The 21,929-nt window shown below is 31.8% G+C and overlaps 1 protein-coding gene across 2 annotated transcripts in view; it reads left to right on the top strand.

The window, feature by feature from the left end:
• LOC143226015 (neuroligin-4, X-linked-like) overlaps positions 1–20,392 on the top strand; it is a 143,469-nt gene extending 123,077 nt beyond the window's left edge. Inside the window, exons 6-8 of one of the 2 annotated variants that reach the window (XM_076456382.1) lie at positions 12,941–13,443; positions 13,791–14,053; positions 19,862–20,392. In XM_076456382.1, the coding sequence (XP_076312497.1) occupies positions 12,941–13,443; positions 13,791–14,053; positions 19,862–19,898 (803 nt within the window). In that variant the 3' untranslated portion in view covers positions 19,899–20,392. Of the gene's footprint in view, positions 1–12,940; positions 13,444–13,790; positions 14,058–19,861 lie in introns of both variants that reach the window. The other variant, XM_076456383.1, reaches the window with a different exon arrangement.
• The last annotated feature ends 1,537 nt before the right edge of the window (positions 20,393–21,929 follow it).

Below are 21,929 nucleotides of genomic sequence, written 5' to 3'. Positions count from 1 at the left end.
ATATGGTATATCTTATAGCATTTTACAGTCAACTTCCCAAATATATATATATATTTCAAAATATTTCTCGGTGTATACGTATATTTATTTCGTTTGTTTGTTTGTTTTTCTCTAACAGAAGAAAGCCCAAATATATAAGTATTCTTCCAAAGAGAACTCGCTTACTTAGCTACATCCCCTTGAGAATACGTTTTGCACAAGTAATCAGAACAAATATTTCTCTTCTACTTCCTTCATATACAATTGCGTTGGCATTTCTTTTACAGTTAAGATATCCAAAGAATTGGGTAGAATTTAGTTGAACAAAATCTTCAGAAGAAATCGTATGAAACCTTGAAAAATAGTTAAGTTTTTGTACATTGCAAAATCTCTTAACCATTAAATTTATGGTAATATCTATTTATTAAACACTGAAAAATACTTTCGAAGAGAAAAAGTATTTTTACTTCAAATACTTGGAAGCTGCAAATATGATTCAAGGAAAGAAACCGCAAATGAATGACTACACTTCCCGTTTTGACTTCTCCACATAGTGGCCGTATTTTCCCTACAAAGGTAGTCATGGACAGTTAGATTTCATTTATCAACATTATGGTCTTAAAAGTCCATATCAAGTCCTTACTTACAGTTATGAATTATCAGTCAACTAAATCTATGTCAGTATGGATTCAGTTATAATTATGAAGATTACTTTTTTTTTGGTATGGCTGCATTAAGAAAATATTTATTGTGCAACTGTACATTTGGACAATTGAATAAAAGGCGTTCATCATGCAAGTAGTAGACACTGATTAACATTAGCAGCCTTCGCTTTTCTCCATTAACTCTCACATTTGTATTAAGTTTTATTGTTCTGACATGATCTGTGTTATGCCTTTTGATAGACTCACAATAAATGAAGGTATTCCAATTATTCATTTATTTTTACGTGATATTTGCTGTTTATTTTGTAAATTCAACTTGTGGGAAGAACGCTTAAAACGGTAATTAATGTGTTTTATTCTTTTATATTCAAAATTGTATTAGGTAACCTATTTTGCAAAATAATCTTATTTGATCGGTTTACTATTGACCGTTTTTCTGGAAATCTGGAATGAACGTATTCATGGAATTCCTGTGGTACTGTTTTGCAAGACTTATTTCAATCTTAACGTGTTAACTTTATCAAAATACGGTCATTTTGGACAGCAGTTTTTCGGCATCTACCAGTAGACTTTACTGTAGTAACTTTTCCTGCAATCCATTTTAGAATTCTGAATACAGTACCATACTGTTCTAGCAATGCCATTTTGCTTCATTCCATTTGTGGACAGTTGAATTATGTGACGCCCTATAAGTTCTGGCACGTGACGAGGTAAAACTTTACATCAAATACAGTAAAACTGTCTGAACAAAACGTTGATCTGTGTCGAAAAAAGATTACACCAATAGTACACCCATTCTATGCAAAACAGGCATGTATGTGTGTTTTGACGAGTAAATACTCAAAATAACTTTTGTGCAGACCAGAATAACAACTTGTACTTGTTTTACTCATCATACACTAACTTCTCTGTTACTACTCAGTCATTTACAGATATCTACTTCATGCATGTAGACAATACATCAATATAGGACAATGTACAAAATTGTCTGCCAAGGCTGTACTTGCTTTACGAATGATATTAAAAACAGTTTATTTTCAGTTTTACAAAAATAAAATGAACCAGAATAAAAATCCGGTGATTAAATTATAAAACTATAAGATTAATACATTTGATGAACAACATACTAGACAGCTGTTTATTTCTCTACTAATTTTTCTTAATTTAGGCAATCGACTCGTAATTTGAGGGTCGCGAGCTCAAATTTCCGTTACACCAAACACGTTCGCCCTTTCAGGCGTTATATGTGACTGTCAATACCACTATTCGTTGGTAAAAAAGTAGCTTAAGAATTGGAGGTAGGTTGTGGTGATTAGCTACCATCCCTCTAGTTTTATACTGCTAAATTAGGGACGGTTAGCGCAGATAGCTCTAGTGTAGCTTTGTGCGAAATTTCAAAAATAATTTTCTTAAATTAGGTGGCTTTATCAGTTTTTATAAGAGGATCTTACTCATAGTCACTGTCACACAAGAAAATACCTATTTAAGTTTACTCCATGTACTTCTATTATTATGTGATTTGTGATCAAGATAGTGAGTTGATTAACACACGCTATTTCAACGATGTTCACTTCAAAGAAACAACTTTCTGTTGATACGACGCTGTATCATAGATCACAAGTTATCCGAATTTGTTTTCCTATGTAGGTAATCTAATACTCGTAAGTGAGGCAAACATTCTGTTTAAAGGAAGTAAAGATCAAAAGTTTTAGAAACTTTAGCTTAACGAAGAAAGACAAATACAATACCTATCTGACAGATAAAGGTAGCTTAGTTTGGCTTATTTGTAATCACGGAGCAAAAGAATACTTTAGTACAAAAGAAAGCTACGAAAACGGTTCTGGTTCCAGAAAATATGTTTGTATTGATCAAGAATACAGTTTAGGTTTTTTTTTTTGGTGTGTGCTGCTAAAGTGTTTTTTCTTAAATTTACTTGACTTTGCAACATGATTGTATTCCTTTATGGAAAAGTTTGCTATTCATTTTGAGACTGTATTATTATGAAATTAATAAATAATCTCAATGTTTCTTAAAAATATTACTCAAGCTGAAAGAACTGTCAAATCTTAAGTTTATGCTATAGGAAGACAAAAATGTATACTCTATGAAACTGCGAAATATAGCAGAAACCAAATGCGAAAGCGAATGAACACAAGGCTCCGCTCACAGGGAAAATGTATCAAAGAAAAAGGAAATCGGGTAAAGATGTTATATAAGCGAAAATCAATTGCAAAGATAGCATGGACCAGTAAACTGTGCAGAAAGTAAGTATCGTAGTTATTTAAATATATTATAGTGAAAATTAATACATTTTGATAAAGTTAAGTAAACAAAATCACAAGGAAGAACTGCGTTAAAAGTAGCACATACAAATATCTAACTAAATATATTAGTTTGTTATAACGTAAAAACAAGCCGAAACAAAAATAAATTAAATAAAAACACCGTACTAGTTGAAATGATCCAAGGGTACAAACTATAATGTGAAATTGTAAAATTACCTTAGGTTTTGGGGATACACCGTCTGCCAGCCATAATTTCCATTCGCCAGTCTCACATAAGAAATAAAAGAGTAACAATAGATATAGAAATTAGGATAGCAAGATGTGGGTGCTCAAGCCCACAATGTCCCATATCAATGTCACCCTTTATTTCTTATTGACAGTTGTGGGAAGTTGATTGTCTCCAAAGTAAGTAAGAAAAACTTAATTGAAATAAAAATATGAATACGAAAATAAGGTACTGTCATTTGGAGGTAAGTACTTTGAAAACTTACCTCTTGAAGTTACCATTACAGCTCCCATTATAGTAGAAAGGCACTAATTAATAACACAGAAGACGAATTATACTAGTATGAAGAGTAGCACCTAGTTATCTAAACAAACTAGTATAACTTCTAACCACTACCCATTTTTTTAAGTCACCTATCACCTCTGTAACTCAGTGGCAAGCTCGAGAGTTTATAACACTGTAATTCGGGAGTAGATCCCAGCTGTGTGCTTCATTTTATTATTTTTCAACTCAAAATTAAAGAGTTAAAGGGTGCAAGTATTTACTCAGAGTTAAAGGGTGCAAGTATTTACTCAGAGTTAAAAGGTGCAAGTATCCGAAACAAACAAAAGTTTTGTTGAGAACCAAGAACTTGAATGAATTACTTACAATACATAATAAAAGTAAAAGTTTAACCATACCAATACATTCAGTTTCTCAACTTGAAGCGTTCTAGCACGTTTTAGACGTGTCCGATGTTAAGATTCATAGTAATCTGTATAGTTATTAGATTTGTAATGAAGTAAGATATATTTTCTTATAAGGCTGAAACTTCTAGAAGACCTATAGCTTCTGTATGCAACTGTTGGAACGAGTTAATCTGGAACTTCCTAAGAAACCATCAATGCCACACTCGTTCGAAAGAACAATGAAGCCTTTGAATATTCATATAAATCGTGATAACAGCTGTTTGTTGTTTCATAGTCAGATTGAACATTAAATAATTATACACACGTTATACTACATGATGAAATCTTAAGGGTCTACCTTAATTAATTAGGAAAATCATTGGACTTTTTGGTAAGATTGTCTGCGCTCATTTTGCTCAAACAGCTTAGCGATGAGCAAGAGAATGTTCTTTTCTTTTTTTCCACCTTATTTATAAATTATGTAAAAAAGTAAAACTAAACCTTTCGACCTACGATTAAACCACATTAGTTCTGCGAGGACGTCTGGCTTGCAACTTTCAGCCACGTAAATTACAAAGATTTGTCAATTTTATTAACATTTATTATTCGGCCCTTCTTTGCATGTGCAACATTTCAAGCCAATTAGTAAATTTCTTCGACATCAACTTAGTCACAAGAACACAGAACGCATTTAAAACACCTGCCTGTTCTAACCCAACTTATATCTCATCTATTCAAAAATGCAATTGCAAAATCACAGTTTAAACGTCTTCACCATTTATGTAATTCCGTGGCTGGCATCACACAAAACGTTGAAGAAATGCGAGCTTTTTCTACTTTAGAGGTTATAATCAACACTGTATGAATTTAGTATATGAAGATGTTGCAAAGACAGCACAACTAACAACTTGAAGACAAAATGAATTATTAATAAATGTTAAATTTCTTCCTTTTTGACAAATTGTCTATTAAATTATATATATATATATGTTTCTAGCGTTATTTAACAATATTTTGATATACTTGAAAAACACCACATCCTGAAAGCTATAGTTTCAAATATAAATCCTCAATTTTATACCTACATGATAAAAGTACATAATGTACACAGTGTTGTTGTTTGTTGTTGTTTTGAATTAAGCACAAAGCTACTCAATGGGCTATATGTACTCTGCCCACCACGGGTGTTGAAAACCGGTTTTTAGCGTTGTAAGTCCGCAGACATACCGCTGAGACACTGGGAGGCGTACACAGTGTTTGCAAACGTATACAGTGCATTAGAAGGTATTGCATTGATATAAGTAACAACTCAGTTATATACACATATGTGTATGTGTGTTCAACTATTCATTATAAGCCGTTATTTGGCTATACTGTGGGAAACTTTAAATAAGGAAAAATTGCTTCAAGTCAATAGAACATGAACGTAAATAATCTTTATAGCATCCAGAATTAGGACCTATGGTTAAAATTTCAGTCAACTTAACCACAAATATTAGCCCATATCGTCAATTTATTTTATTCATATATTTATTTATTATGTTTTTCTTCATTAAAGGGAATCACTGTTATATAGTCGAATCAGTCATCTGCTAATTTTGCCCAACAACCCGTTGCTTTCACTTCAATCATCTTTTATATTATATTATTTTCCATAAATTATACATATTCATTTTAGCCACTTAATTGTATTTCAAAGTATCCTAAATACATGTGTAAGTCTAACTGTCTTGCGAATCACCACAAACCTCATTATAAATATTGTACGTTATTCTGGTAGAACATTACATGGTTAGAACACTTTTCGTTCTGCTTTGGTTTCATACTGCTTAGTATTATACATCAGGCGTGTATCGTCTTACTTGAAATACCAATTTTAGAACTAAAAGGTTCTGTTCGTCAGTAAATGTTCAAATCTCATACTAATTTTCACTTTAGACGTACATATGGACAACTGTTTAGTGTCTTTATTACTCGTTGTAATAGAGAGTTCTTGTGTGTGTATGTTTGTTACTCAGTGCTTACGCAAAAGGTGTCGTAGGATTATACGGTCGAGTAATGTATAGTTTCTCTAGCAAAATCATTCGTATAAAGACTTGGTAAAACCTAGTGGTATATTTCCTCTCTATTTTTACTGACATAATGGCAAGTGTTTGGGATAATTTGGAGAAATGTTACGCCATTGTGTTCTTTATGTAGTGATGAATTCTTAATCAGATTTTTTCGAGCCTTCCAACAGATCTTTTTTACACTCAGAGCTCTCAATAGCTGTTAATCGTAGTAGTGTTAGTGTTTTTTTTTTGTGTACTTGCGTTTGGCTTGCACTTTTTGAAAATAGTGATTTGTTTTCATACTGCTTTAAACATTGGATTAAATTTATTCCAAGTCATAAATTCAAATTTCATTTTGCATAAGATATACCTTCATTTTTCTTGCTAGTATGGTAGCTATTCTTACTTGTTAAGTAGCTACTACACTTTATAATACTACAGAGTAGGACAGTGAGGTTCAAGTTTGGTGCCATGACCATAGCAGAAGATCTATTTATGTAGAATTTTGTGTTTTTACCAAGAAATTTCTATATTTTACCGATTTTCATAATGCTCGTTTGCTCTTCTGAATTATTTTTTATAACTTGAAAAAACGAGAAAATCCTGAAAGAGACCTACAACAATCCAACCCCAGCTTTGGTGAACAAAGTACAATGTTCTATAACACGTAAGAATCTATAAAGCCGTCCCAATCAAAATACACAACATAATGAAAAAAAGATCTCCATCTGAAATAGTGACACGAGCTGCTTTCACAACATATCCATTCAACCATTGCATATTCCAAACATTTGGAGAATGAAATGGGTATTCATGTACTTATGCTATTCCATCATATCGTGACAAAAGTTAGTTTGGTATATTTAATGTTTTATTTGTTTCCAAAAATAAGCGTTTAACTGTGCACGTTGAACTATTTTATAAAGATGAGTTTTTACTGATTATTTCTTTTAAAAATTTTCAATAAAAATTGTAGTTACAACACACGATAAAGTGGATTTAAAGTGTTTGGCCCATGACAGAAAGAAACCCGCGTACTATTTCTTTGTTGTTGCTATAGGGTGTATCAAAATTTTGTCAGAAAGAAATATTATGTTTGTGATAATGGATTCCCATAGTCAGAAGTTATAAGTCGTGTGACGGATTTAGTATTATATATTTATTTTAATATCGATTTTTGTTTCAGTTAAAATATATATATGTATATTTAAAAGTGCATGTAATTTGCACTGTTAAATGTGCATTGCGAAATTCCCGCCTATTCACTAAATTTGTAGAAGTTCTCGAATATAAGAATAAATAATGCACTACGTGTATATTCAAGTACCAGTGATTGCTAGTATTGTTGTTGTGCTGAAATGTATAGAATCTCACCCAAGTATTATAAAAGGTAGTCATCGCAACACGTGCAGAGACAGTATACATATTGTTGGTTTATTACAGTTGATAAACTATAAACCTCGGAAGATATAACTTGATTAACAGGAAAACTAACTACAGATACTTGATCAGAAATGTTTATAAATTCCGTACATTACAAACCATTTAACTTCAGCTGATTGCCATCGGATGTTCGTATTTCTACGAAAACATTAGATAGCTTAAGCGGTGAAAAACTCACGTGTGTGAGTGTACTGATATCAACTCGAAATTAATTCATTCATCGTGAACCGTCGATAAAATATTCAGTTCCAGACCAAAAAGAAGACTCAATATTGTTTATAAATTTGTAAAACTTTTTAAAATAAATCATTATTTTTAATAATCATTATAATAAATTCTATTATTGTTTGTTTATTAAACTATATTTGTATTAAGAAAGAATACTGCGTTTATCAATCTTGTTGGCAAATATAATAAATTTGGTACATTTCTACATTTAATTATCTTCTAAATTTAAATTACAATTTAAATCGGTTTAAGACTATTTGAAATCATAATACATAACGTAATAAATTCGAGACTCGTCCGAGACATATTAAAATGCGTAACAGTCGGCGCTTGCACTGTACCTTGTCTAATTTCTGTTATTTGTATAGAAACCAGCACTTGTACACCCATCCTTCTATCCTGAACTTTGGTTCTGTTATCATTAATATCAAAGAAGGGTGGAAGACTCACGTTTCTGTAAATGGTAGTTTTGGCCGTATGTCAATGACACAGTGGAGAGTAAGTCTGTAAATCAGTCACTACAAAGCCTACTGGATTGAGCCCATTCACTTGAGAGACACTTTCTATAGTCAATAAACATGCTACTGCAAGCATGCTTGTATGAATAATGTTTGATCAAAGCAATTGTAGCTATGACTGGGCTATAATAACTTCGAACTCTCACCTCTAGCAGAATTTCTGACTGCTCAGTCATGACTTTTATTGTGTAAAGTAAATTTCTTTTGCCCTCCTGGCAAGCTAGTATTCAAATGGATTTGTCAAACGTTCCACGCGTATGCATATGTTTTATAACCTTAACTTTTTGGAATGGAAAAAAACATCTGTTTTTGACAACCTTAAAAAATTGGAGGATTATTCAAAAGGTCCCAAACATCTTTGGATTGATTCAATGTTGTAAATAACTGAAGTGGGACAAATTGATGATTGTGTGCTTATTACTGATACATCTTATGTGCAGGTTTTTACAGAGGCCACGAAGAGATTAGCCCTGGAATTGGAAGACGAGGCTATCAGACCACCACCATCATTACCTGTTTTTCTAGTCTCAGCTAGAAACTAAAGCAGTTCACTTTGTATTTACAGGAAATTGTCATTATGCAAAACTGAAACATATTATAATTGGATTTAATTCAGAATTTCATAGAAAAGAGTTTTCTTTTCCAAATACTTTTATTAGTAGCACCATAATGCAATTTTAAAATTTATTTCTATTAAATACTTTATGAATAATGCTGTTGCACAACAAAAATCTTATGACAGTTTTCTGTGTTAGAGAGGTTGTTTGCTGCATTGTATCATTTTGTAATTTTATTTACTTTTTATATAAATCTTAAAATTGAGATTAATATAATACAAACGGTATTTTGTTTTATTTTGATAACTAATGTCTCCCGCTGGGACAGCGATAAGTCTACGGATTTGCAACGCTAAAATCAGGGGTTTGATTACCCTCGGTGGACACAGCAAATAGCCCGATGTGGCTTTGCTATAAGAAAAACACAAATACGCACTTGATAACTGATAAAATATTTTAGCCAGTTATTCATTGTTACAGGGCATTCCTTTTTGGTGTTTCTGAATACTCACACGGAGGGTGTTGCTGTAAAACTAACTATATAGATATCATGTAGTTTTTCTATAGAAATAAACTATTTAAAAATTTAGCAATGCTTCTAACTAGAGAAAGAATACTATTATGTTCTCAATAGCTAGCGACACTAGTGCTTTCTGTCACTTTATACACTTGTGTTTGATTTGTACTGACTGTAAATGAATATTGTTTTCACTTTATTTCAAATACTTATTTCAATTTTGTTCAGATCTATCAAGATAAACAATTTTGTTTTTATTCTATATTAATTTTTTATCATTCCTTCTTCTATGTTTACTCTTTTTACTTGCGAAATAATCAGTGCATATAAAAACACTATATTGTCAGGATCATCACAACTCTTTATCTCTAAATTGCGATTTTATTTCAAACTCAGCAAATCGGCAAATTGTTAATGAGTGACAAAGGCTTAAGATTCAGACGTAAATTGACTGAACATGTATAAATTACATAGCACCTATAAAAGCGCAGTTTGGTCACGTATCATTGTTATCGTAAAGAGGAATCTACTGATGTTGGAATTATCTACTGAAAGATACAGTCACTTCAAAGATTTCTTATGATTAAAAATGAAATGAGTATAACACTAATGCATTCTTAAGAACATTGTTCTAAAAATTAAGATAAAGCATGTTTGATCAATTAATTAAGCATAACATACATTATATACATATATATATATACAAAATAATCTCTGTGCTCTCATTTTGGGTTCGAGTTTCTTTCTTAACCTCAGTTAGTATAGTAATTATTTTCACTTCATTGAATTTAAACTTATGAAGTCTGTAATAATGTTATTTCTATAACTTCAATATGAACTTACTATTGAACTTCAATATGAACTTACAATATGAACTATTACAATTAACTTCAGATGCCTGCTATATAAAATAATGACATCCCGCGTCAGATTAAGGTCTAAATTAAGTTTTTGTATAAAGAAGACTTTAAATTGGACTTGAAAATATATGATGATCTACTGTATTTCTTGTAGCTGCTGTACAGGGTTGAGATAAAAGGAGAAAAAGAGATCGTATTTAGAACCAGCAACCAGTTGGTCAACAATTCATCAATTCTCATTGCAATGTTGACCGTCTAAACATCTTAGTCCTTCAATCAGTTTCGGTGGAAAAATCCATTCGTTCACACAAAATATAAAGCAAATTTATTTTCAACCTTGGATCTCAAGAAATGAATAGTGATTTTTCCATCCTGAAGCTTTATCCGTGTTATATTTTACTATTACCAAAACACGTTTTTACTTTCAGTAGTCTGAATGTCTGACTCCTTTTACCAGGCAAAACTGATGTTTCCTGTATAAGTTTACACGATAGTGATGAAATCACCCTCGAGTGTTTCCAAAAATTATCCTTAATTGGTTATTACAGATTTCAAAATGAAAATGAGTATTAATATCGTTTTAGGTCTTCTTTTTAACCACGACAAATACTGCACAGAAGGATTTTAACACCAGAATATCGTATAGACTGGACAAGATGGCAGCTAAACTAATGTCTAAATGCTACTTCACATAACTAAAAATATAGTGCTGGGGTGTTAAACTTTGAAAACTGATAAAACAATAGAACCTGAAGGCCTAATATTAGTAATAAAAACCACTTTAGGTAAAATCTAGGGTGTTTAATAATAAACATTTTGCCAACTTTTGAGAATTTGGTCAAACACTGATCGAGTTTTGTCGTTTGGTTATACGGCATTGTTGCAGGAGTTACAAGCATCAAAAATGACAGTCGTTGAAGTACGCTTTTGTTATTTCTGTGTATTATTAAATAACATTTTACAGTTTATGTTTAATTTCTCGTTCTTTAAACATTTCTGATGTGCAGAAGAGTGACTTTTTTGTTTTGTTTTGTTTTATAATTATGTAAAGTGAGGAGGGCAGTTCTTAAAACATACCCTAGGCGCAAGGATACCTAGTTATATCACTGTCTGTTAGTAGTATTAGTAGTTATGCAGGATTTGTCTCTTTTATTGAAGGAAATAAGAAATTCAGTTGACTAAAGGGGGGAGAACTTTGAGTTGAGAAGAAAATGTTTGTCGGAAACTAAAATTAAAGCTAATTAGGACTCTTCTTAACTTATAATTATAGATACACAAATATATATATATAAAGATGGAAAATTTTGAAAAGTAATATCATAACACGATATAATGCACCATAAAAGTTTGTTTGTTTGATAAAAAAACACGCTAAAACTTCACAAGGGCTGTCAGTGGCAGCAATCCATAATTTTTAATTGACAGACAGAAGGGAGAACAGCTAGTTAACAGCATAAGCTGCTAGTTTTTTGGCTTTAGTAATGTAGTGGGATCTGACTGTCACTTTTATAACTCACCCGAAAGTGCAGAGTGTGAAGTTGTAGTCACGGGACGCGAATTCGAATCGTGCAACTACTGATTTACATATATATATATACCAACACACAAATAATGGGATACGCCCAACCAATGTTGTAGATATCTTTAAAACAAAGAATGCTTAGCCTGCAATATAGCGAGAAAATAAACTGATATAGTTTTTGCCAGTTGTTTACGAGTATTTTCACGAAGCTTTCATGTACATTGACAGTAAATATAAAACTAAGGAGTTCTTAGACGACAACAATGATTGTAGGTTAACATAAAGATCACGATTTTATACATTGGTCATTAGACTGTGGATGCTGTTAAAACACGAACTTTATAAACGTGAAGACAGTAGAAAGAACAGAAAAAACGTTAAAGTATTACAGTGAGCTCTGTATCTCAAGAGTTTTAATCACATTTTTGCAGTGGGAAAAATGTTAATACAACCTTCACGAATTGCATTTACTCTTACTGTAGAGGATTCGTTTAGTATGGCTAAATATGCCATGCACCGTGACTCTGCACAAGTAGAACCGCTAATTTATAAAACTTACAAAAGAGTCTATTAACTAATTATTTCTTTTGTGCAGGTTTCTTTCTGCCCTACTCGGGAACGAATGAGTAATCCAATAAATCTTTTAGCTAAGTTGTACAAAGTGTTAAATTAATCTTAAGAATTGAAGTCTTATCGGAATACTGTGATCGAATTAGTCGGTAACTCACCAACAGCTGTTGTACGATTAGGTAGTCAAACAGTTATTCTCTAAGACTAATTAAAGCAATGCCTAGTCACCCTAGTGTCTTCACAGTGTCAGTTAATTAAACTAGATTTCCTAATCTTCTCGTCACACTTAACACAATCTACAATAAGAGCTAATTGCTTTAAAGAAATTGAAATTAGATTGATTCAGGTTGCTATCAAATTTAAGTTAGCTTATTTTTTGGTGTTTTAATATAAATCTTAATGCGTGCTTCTCATTAGTCGCTCCAAGTAATGCGCCGTTGTTTTCAGATAGTAAAATGTAGGACTCATGAAGTATTCTGTGAGTTCCACATTGATTTAAGGAACGTTTTATTTGAGCAATATGTTGAAATGAACACTTGCTGCCCCTTGTCCCTAGACGTGTCCATAACTATAATTGTTTCATTTTAGACATACGAAGTTATGTTTTAGATCAATTAGTTTTTGGTCTTCTTTTTATTATTGAAGCTGAATTGCGCCAAAATTGAAATAATTCTGTGTTGAAATGATAAATTTAAGATTTTTATACAAACTAAAGAGCTTTAAAAATAACCATTGTTGAGAACGAATCTTTTAAAAACAGTTTCTCTGAGTTCAAATACGTTAATATTCTGTTCCACTTAACTACAGTATTTTTATTATTATGCTTTATTTGAAAGGTTTATTTTTAATAGGAATGAAGCCTCGAGTAAAAGACCATTATCATGCTCACCAACTGTCATTTTGGTTACATCTTCTCCCAGCATTGAATAGAACAAGTTCTGAAGATATTAATTTCGAGCACCACAGGCTACATGATTACAATAATCTTTTATCGTACGATGGAATTATCCGTAATCATCATTCCTATTTCAATCAAGTTCTCACCACAGTCTACTCAACCAAAGAAGATAATATTCCCACGGATATCAATGAAAATAGTTCAGGTTTTGAGGTCAAGTCGAACATGGAAGTAACTTCTCGATCTGTAGTGGAAAATAACGTGATTGCCACTAGCTCAACGAATAACACACAGTCACAAAATGTCGTATATCAAGAAGGAATATATTCCACAACACTCAGCGTGACCATCGCTGTAGGGTGCTCGCTTTTAATCTTGAATGTTTTAATATTTGCTGGAGTTTATTATCAGAAGGACAAACAGCGAGATTTTAAGATGGACAAAAGAATATACGAGGTAAGCTGTAAAAATACGATACAACGATGATAAACAGTAATGGCATCTTCTGAAGACTTAGCTTTGTCTTCCCAAAAAGAAATTTAAAATACATTATATTCCCATTGTTCATTAGGATAAGAATAATTAATTCTCTTGTGTATCTGTAGCTTTAGACATTTTCTCAGTGTAGTAGAAATCATTATAATTAAGTGATAATAACAGTAATTAGGTTAATAAAAGGCATATATATATATATATATTACAAATGCAGCATTTTCATGTTTTCCTTACGTTATCTTTTATCAAAAGAACCTAAAAAGAGAATCAGAATAAAAAATTTGAAATTAAAGTTCGTATTTTTACAGCAACCGGAATGTGGTGATGATGACCCATTGCCAAAATTAAACCAAATGAAAATGGAACTAATGCACACCAGAGCCCATTCTTCCACCATACCGTCCACTCATTCGCAAGAACTGTGTTTTCAAGTCCCCACTTCTTCCATACCTGTCCATACTGTTCCATATTCCACCAGTCAAGAGAAGACTCCTCCTCCAGAAGGCCAGCCGCTCCTGTCACACAGCTTTCGAGGACCAACGACTGTTCGAGCAAGCCAGGAGATGAGGGTGTGAGTAGGTGTCTGTTAATGAGTATAAGCATGATTCGGTTTTAGAATAAGAATTAAAACGCTTGCTATGTATTTAGATGAGACTGTGTGAGTGAATCTCTTAACGAGTGTGAATGGGCTGAGTTCAGGTCCAGAACACTAGCTCGAGCAATTATTCTGATTTTAGATTAGCTGAAGATAATGGTAGAATTTGTAAGCTTGAATTTTTTTTTAAAATATATAGCTATAACTGTTTGTTTTTGTTGTTGTTCTGCACGCGCGTGAATAGAAAGATTTATGAATGAAAGCACAGTTCTAATTTATATTAGTCCCTATAATATATTTTCTGTTCAATATTACTCAGAATGTGACGATAATTGGTATATAATAAGTATAATTATCTTTTTAATTAAGATTTATCTCTGCTATATTGTTATGTTTCAAACTAACAGAATATAGGAGTATTGGTAGATGTTACTACAAAAGTGATAGTTCTTAACATGACGTAAGGATGCAAGCTGTAAGTAACTGCCAGTTGATTATTATAAATTCTATTCTTATTCAGAGTTGATATTACGTTGTTTCATGTTATTGCTGGTTTTAACTTACCCAGATGGTAAAATAAATACAAATTAATTTGTAATCATAACTAATAACGTATTTCTTATTTAGATTATATTCTTAGATATATTATAACATATTTATATTTTCTAATTAATCTTAGTTATGCTGTGTTAGGTTTTGTCTCAAATTCATAATAAAATATATAAAATCACTAAAAGAATCAAGAAAAAACCTAAATTAACATACTCTTTAAGAACTCAGAAATACATATTTTAAAATAATAATAAAGATAATTTTGATTTTAATTTGACGTTTGTTTTAAGAAGTATAATACCAATAATTTGAGTTTAATCTTTTCTTAACAGCAGTTTTCTTTATCGTAAACGTAGTGACTTTGTGAACGTAAGTTAATAATATATATCTGCACAAATACACAAGAATATTTATATGTATACACACTTTTAGATATTAAATACTTCACATTAAACAGTCCATGTCGCCACACCCAGTCGTGCTTTTTTAGCGACCATGCATCTTGGCAATAGCCCTAAAACATACCTTTCCATTACAAAAGGCTCGGTCATAAAGGTGTCAGAGCACATCCAATCCGAGGCTTTCCATAGTTCATCTTGTTTATTAAAACTACAGATTCCCAACACCTGTATCAACAGTCAGATCAATCAGAAATTCATAGGTGGTGCATCTGGCCACTTGACTAGTATTTATTCATACTGAATAACAGAAATACCTGTTTTATTCCACAGCTGCTTGAGTTATGAAACAGTTGAACTGACAAGTCATGGAAGCAACTTGTTTCGCTTTTTCAGATGGGCATTTTTCTGTTATGTTGGATGATGTTGCCTAGTAAAAGCAGATGGATTTTTCCACTGATGTTTCTCAGTTAACAAAAGACTCCATACTATATTTACCACAACTGAGGTAATAGTTGTTTCAGGTTTCTTTATTGTTGTTTCTGTGCTACATGCTTATCAATATTCTTTTGTTTTCCAGTGCCATTAAATAAAACCAATATCCTTGACTTGGTAATTCTAAATCCCCGATTCAAACACGTGTTTATGATCTGAATGTATAGATACTTTACATAGAAAAATTTGTTTCATACATTTCCAAAGTGATCAATATTTAAGGGCATCACACTATCTAAAGAATGCGAAAAACATGTTAAGATTTATTTCTGCTACACTTACATCCATTACAAATTTATATTTACTGTGGTTGCAACGTTATTTGCTCATTTGCATATTCAAAATAATTTTAATATAGTGTACTAAATTCTGTATATGAAATACAATTTTATAAGGGAGTGGAGCTATTTTTGGATCGTAGCCAGAGATCTGATGAAACAGACTATCAATCGATTTACAAAACAAGTTCAAATGTAGTGTGACTTCAGGGTCTGTCTTTTCCGTCTCTCCTTGTGTGACATTTAACCCAAGTTGGTAGTCTATGCTATCAAAAATACGTTCTATATGATGCACTATATGGTAATTTGCATTAATAGAAGTTAATAGAAGTATAGTACTTTCCTGTAGGGTTTCATTAATGCTGGCAGTGCCAAATTTTCCACTACGTTACATTCAAGGATCCTTTAAGTATTTTCATAGGATCAATTTCAACCAACTAAAACATGATAACGCCATTTTACTCTCCCCACTAAAATTTAGCAACACAGTTATATCTGAAGAAAACAACTACTAGCTGGACTTATTGCTTACGTTGTGGTCATTCCGTAATCCTTATTCCTTTGTTTCACGCTAAAAGCACCATAAGAACCGAAATCTTCTATTCACGGTTGTAGTGAGTAGCTTACTGGCTGCAACGATCTGAGAATACCAGCAACGTTGGACTCCCTACCTGCTATCGTTGTGCTGGCCTGCATCTTTAAACTATTTTTGAAGTTTGGGATGATGGATTAAATAACAAATGTGCAATTAAATTTCAAACATCTTTTCATATTTACATAAATCCAGTAGCAACTGCTTTGGCTAGTCTGTCTGTTTGGCTATTCTGAATAACGGTATTCAGAATTACCAAGTCTAATTGTTTTCTCGCTCGTCATTGTACTTCAATGTTTTGGATATTTATGCTTTCAATCTTCCACTCAGTAATAATTCTTTACTTAAGAGCCGTAAGCTCCTTTTCTCTTGCCACTTTGACTTCAATTTGCTGCCCAGTGTCTCAGCGGTATGTCTGCGGACTTAAACGCTAAAAACTGTGTTTCGATTCTCGTGGTGGGCAGAGCACAGACAGCCCATTGTGTAGCTTTGTGCTTAATTCAAAACAACAACAACGATTTTAATTTGTTGTATGTTATCACTGCTGGTCTTCATAAATCTTATTACTAGATAGATATGTACTGACACAATGTACTTTTAAAAATAGTAAGGGTGCAGAAGGTTAAGTACGTTATATAAAAATGGTTTTCAACTTACAAATCAGCAAATCACGTAACAAGCACACCTGATATAAAATTTGGTATCTTATAGATGATATTATACCCCCAAAAATTGATTATTTTTAAGACGCAAAATATTCATAACCTTTGATCTTAAATATCTATTTAGATTGGGAATTTGGAATTTCTAAGATGCGAATATACATTGTACTTGTAAGTATTGGAAAACAAAGAAATCTTGATCATTTTGGAGCAATAGAATCATCCTAAAAGAGCCATGCAACAAGTCATACCTCAGCAGTGGAAAGCAAAGTATGTTATCTTGCAACATGTGAGAATCCATAAACATAAATGTCAATGGCAATTCCATGTAAGAGCAATACAGGTCACTTGTACACAAACTACTTCCACTGTCTATCCGTTAAACCACTGCATTTCTCAGAAAGCCGGAGAATAAAATGGGTATTCAGATATTCCTTAACAGAATATACAAACAAGTCACCTTATGCAGTATCTACAGATTTCTGTGCAATTGAACTGTTTGAAATGGGTGCTGGGTAAACTGTTATCTTTATACATCAGAAGTGTTATGAAAAACATGCAGAGAGGAGTTTTGAGCTGTTTTCAACATCCATAGTCATGAGACAGAGCATGACCAGACGTGACAATATGGACTGTAAGAAGATGAGACAGTACATGAACAGGCGTGACAATATGGACTGTAAGAAGTGGTTAGATTCTAACATCGATTCCATTAAATAAACACAATCGCTGTATGTATTTATAGAAATACAAAACGATGTATAATTAATTAAGACTTCAACGTAGATTAGGTTTTAAATCGACGTAAAAATAAATCTAATTTATAAAGTAAAAAGCTATGCCTAAATGTTATTTAGTCTACAATGTTATCAAGCTTCCACAGAAGAACTAAAGTTAATCTATCAAAAATATTATAAATTTAAGTTTTATTGTGTAATGAATCTTATAACAGTTATTGACTGAAGTATCTGCAGCTTTAAATCATTTTTATATATTTTTTCAGTCCTAATATTAATAATAAAACATTCCATAGTTTATTCTGTTTAGCAGGTTTGTGGTTAAGTCTCAATTGGTTTAATGACTACTGCAAAATAATACAAATAGCTTTTGATGCAAAATTCTAGACTTTGCATTACTCTTAACTGACTGGTCACTAGTAATGGCCTTCCTTACACACACACACACTTTTAGGAGTGTAATTTAACTATTCAAGTGAATTATAAATGCAAAGACGTTACCATATCATAATTTTTTCTACAATATGATATGGAAGAGCAAAAATTCCTGTCTGACTTTCAAATGGACGTGATGGCAAATACCAACCTAGCAGTAGTGTTTTTATTGGGGATTCTTAGTTTGAGCGGTAGCGAATGAAAATATGCCTATAATTAGAATAACTAATTGCAACAAACACTGTTACAGACTGAAGAAAAGATTAGTTGGATAGGTTTGTAAATAATAACAGTAGTCAAGCTATAATTCTTTTAACTTGTACCAAATAAGGAATATCACAAACAATGTTATATGGGAGCCAACGACCAGTCCAAACACCACTTATTTCAAATAAAATAGAAGAACGTAACATCACTGGTGCCTGAAAGTAAGCCTATAGAAGTAAAATGACGTTGTTTAACGAGCAGTTTATTGACTTTTTTTTCTTTATTGGCGGTGTGATTAAAATATAGAGAAAAACACTGAGCCTGTTTGTGTTTGTCCAAAACGATTTTAACTGCTGGAGGCAATATAATATTGTATGAAATGTTCTAGTGGCAAGTTTTTATAATTCCTTTGGAAAGACAAATATTACTTACAGCGTACCTGAACTTTGTTGTCGCCTAGGTGTATTATTTACACCCTGAAAAACAAAGTCTTTTCTAGGAGTATAAGGAAACAATTCATCACACTCAATATACTTCGCAATGAAAGGATACAATTCTTTATTATGTAGAGGCCTCAATAAACTTACCCCCGCTAGTACAGCGGTATGTCTCCGGATTTACATCGCTAAAATTAGGGGTTCGATTACCCTCGGTGGGCTGAGCAGATAGCCCTTTGTGGCTTTGCTATACGAAAACCACCCACACTCTCAATGAAGTAGCATTCAGTGCATAATTTGAATATTACTTTATCTTTATAAATATTACTTAATGTCTATTGTTGTTTAAGTTTTACATTTTTGTAAATATAAATTTGTTGCACGAATGTCTGACGTTAAATTTTACTTGCATGTGCTCTAATATAAAATTATAGTTACATTATCCACATCATATGAATATTACATTGAAAGTAGAATATGGCTACTTTTTGTTTATATTATTGGTTATTCATATTTGTTAATTTTAATGTAAATGAATGTAATACGTATGTCTACTAGTCTCGCATATAGCCAAACTGTAGCTTGATGCCTTTAAGTGCAAAATGTTTACTTTTAAAAGTTATATAGTAGCACAGAACCTTGTAGTTGTTTTACAAAGAAGGATGTTTCAGACATAATTACATAACATTAGATAATAGTTTCTTCGTTAGTAACTGCCTTACTCATACTACTAAGCAATTAATTAGTATCCATTAAAAACACATATCATTAAAAAATCTGTTATTGTTAATTATATTCCAATTAGATAATCTTAATACTCATACAAACTACTTAGGTAATAATAAAGCTGTGTACATACATGTATATATATGTATGTGTGTATATTTACCGCATTTATATAAAAAGCTTATGTATTTATTTTATTATAATATTAATCTCTAAACAAAACTGGAAATGAAAAGATTTCTTTCTTCTTCTATATTTTTCTTAGTCATTTTCAGGAAAGGCCTGGCGAAACATCTGTTTAATAGTGTCAAGACAGCTAGAATCCTAGTTAAAAATCAGTTTAAAGTATATTTCTAAACAGCAAGTCATTTCTTATCTTGTCAGCTACGTAAAGCAACTTACCAGCTTCAGTTCACCCGAATATCACGCTAAAACTTGGAACTTCCAATCAAAGTCCAGGAGAACAAAACCTTGTGTTAAATATTATCAAACACACTGATGACTGTTCTTCGTGGAGCAACACAACTTCTTTACTGATTACCAAGTCTGTGATACAGTTATGTACTCATTTTGAAAATTTGGGTTACAGGTGAAATATAACGTATTTCAGTCTTATAAACAACTAACCTAAGCTACAAACACTTTGTTTTTGCTCAAAACCATATATTGTTATCTTAACTCACAATAAAGATTGTTCGAGCTCTGAAGAAGAAAGTAAACAAAAAGTAATTCAGTAGTTTACTGGAAAGCGGAAAAATACTTATTCCTTTTTCATTTCAATACAGTCATACAAAGGATAGAATTGTGTGCTCGAATACTTATGTTTGTCAAAGTCACCTTTATCCTGAAATTTAATAAAACAGATACTTTATTGTACTCTTTTTTTTTGTAATTCATTTCTAAAAACTGCTAAATGAACTCAAAAATATCGATATAATATCTTCCCTTGACTTCGCGCTATGAGAACATAATACCTAAACAGATGTTAATTATCTTATTAACATTCTAATACAGTAACTTGAAATAGTAATATAAATTACAGCATCATTTCTGTATTAGCTATCATACGTGCCTAATCTCAAAAATGATAACCTATTAATGTGCTTTTTCATAACAGTTGAGGCATTAATTTCTCGACAAAGAACGGTATTCTTTCTAAAAATAATAACATTTTATCACTGTTTCATCTTGTTTTTTGAACTTTGCTGAGTAAAATGAAAACTGAAAAGACCAATGCCATAAACATTTACATGTTTTGATAAAAACGCATGATAATAAAAGTGAAATTCAGTTTCAATAAATTTGCTTTAAGAATTGCCTGGTAGAAATTGTGGATAAGAAGCTTTGGAGATAGAATGATATAAAGGACATAAAATTAAATATTTGTACTAGAAAGACACAAACTGTTACGAATGGCTAATTCAAGTTATAATGTAATAAAATCTGTATTTTATAACCTAGAAATATTGGAACAGTACACTCTGAGTAGGAAAGTTTTCTGTTTATCTCTCATTTTAAAAGATAATAAGTCTGCCTTTTCTTTACTCACATCCTAAACCTTGTTACTAAAACTTGCCAAACACGATGTTATACCCACAGGGTGTCCGAAAATCAACATATTAATAATAAAGTTGAATAACTTTATTATTATTTGAGGTACCAAGCAAAACTGAATATTAAGACAAGTAGCAGACTTGTAAGTTTTAGTTTTAATAATTAATGAACTTCCACATGTCGCTATAATTAATTTAATTATACGTTAAAATCCTGATAAAACATTTTCCAACACAGCAGAAGCAATGGATAAAATAACATCAATAATTAGATGTTTAAGTTCCTCTAGGTTTTTTTGGTTTGTTACGTTATACCTTTATTTTCAAAAAGACCCGGAGCTGAAAGTCTAAACAGGTTAATTTGGGCGAACGAATGGGTCATTTGATAGGTCCTCCCCTACAAATCCAACGCTCTGGAAAAGTTTGGTTTTAAGAAAGAATTATCAATTCAAACATGGTGCTCCTTAGTGTTGGAGGATAGCTCTTTGTAACAAGTCAAGAGTATCTTGGAGTTGTTGAATAAAGAATCCTTGTAGCATGTGAAGATATAAATTTCCAGTAACAGCTCTTTGGTAAAAAAACAAAACAAGAGCAAAACACAAATTAATTCAACAAAACAAAACCTACAAGTCTACTATTTGTATTTATATTCAATTGTTATTGTTATCTCAAATAACAATAAAGTTATTCAGCTTTATATTTGGTATATTCATTTTTAACAAGTTTCCTAAGTTTCCCTTTGGTGAAAAAAAAAGTATACCTTTCGACATAGGTATAATT

Source organism: Tachypleus tridentatus, chromosome 9, assembly GCF_004210375.1.
Source record: "Tachypleus tridentatus isolate NWPU-2018 chromosome 9, ASM421037v1, whole genome shotgun sequence".
Classification (NCBI taxonomy): Eukaryota; Metazoa; Arthropoda; class Merostomata; order Xiphosura; family Limulidae; genus Tachypleus; species Tachypleus tridentatus.
The sequence above is the reverse complement of the archived record's forward strand: the minus strand, read 5'-3'. Positions and strand labels throughout refer to the sequence as shown.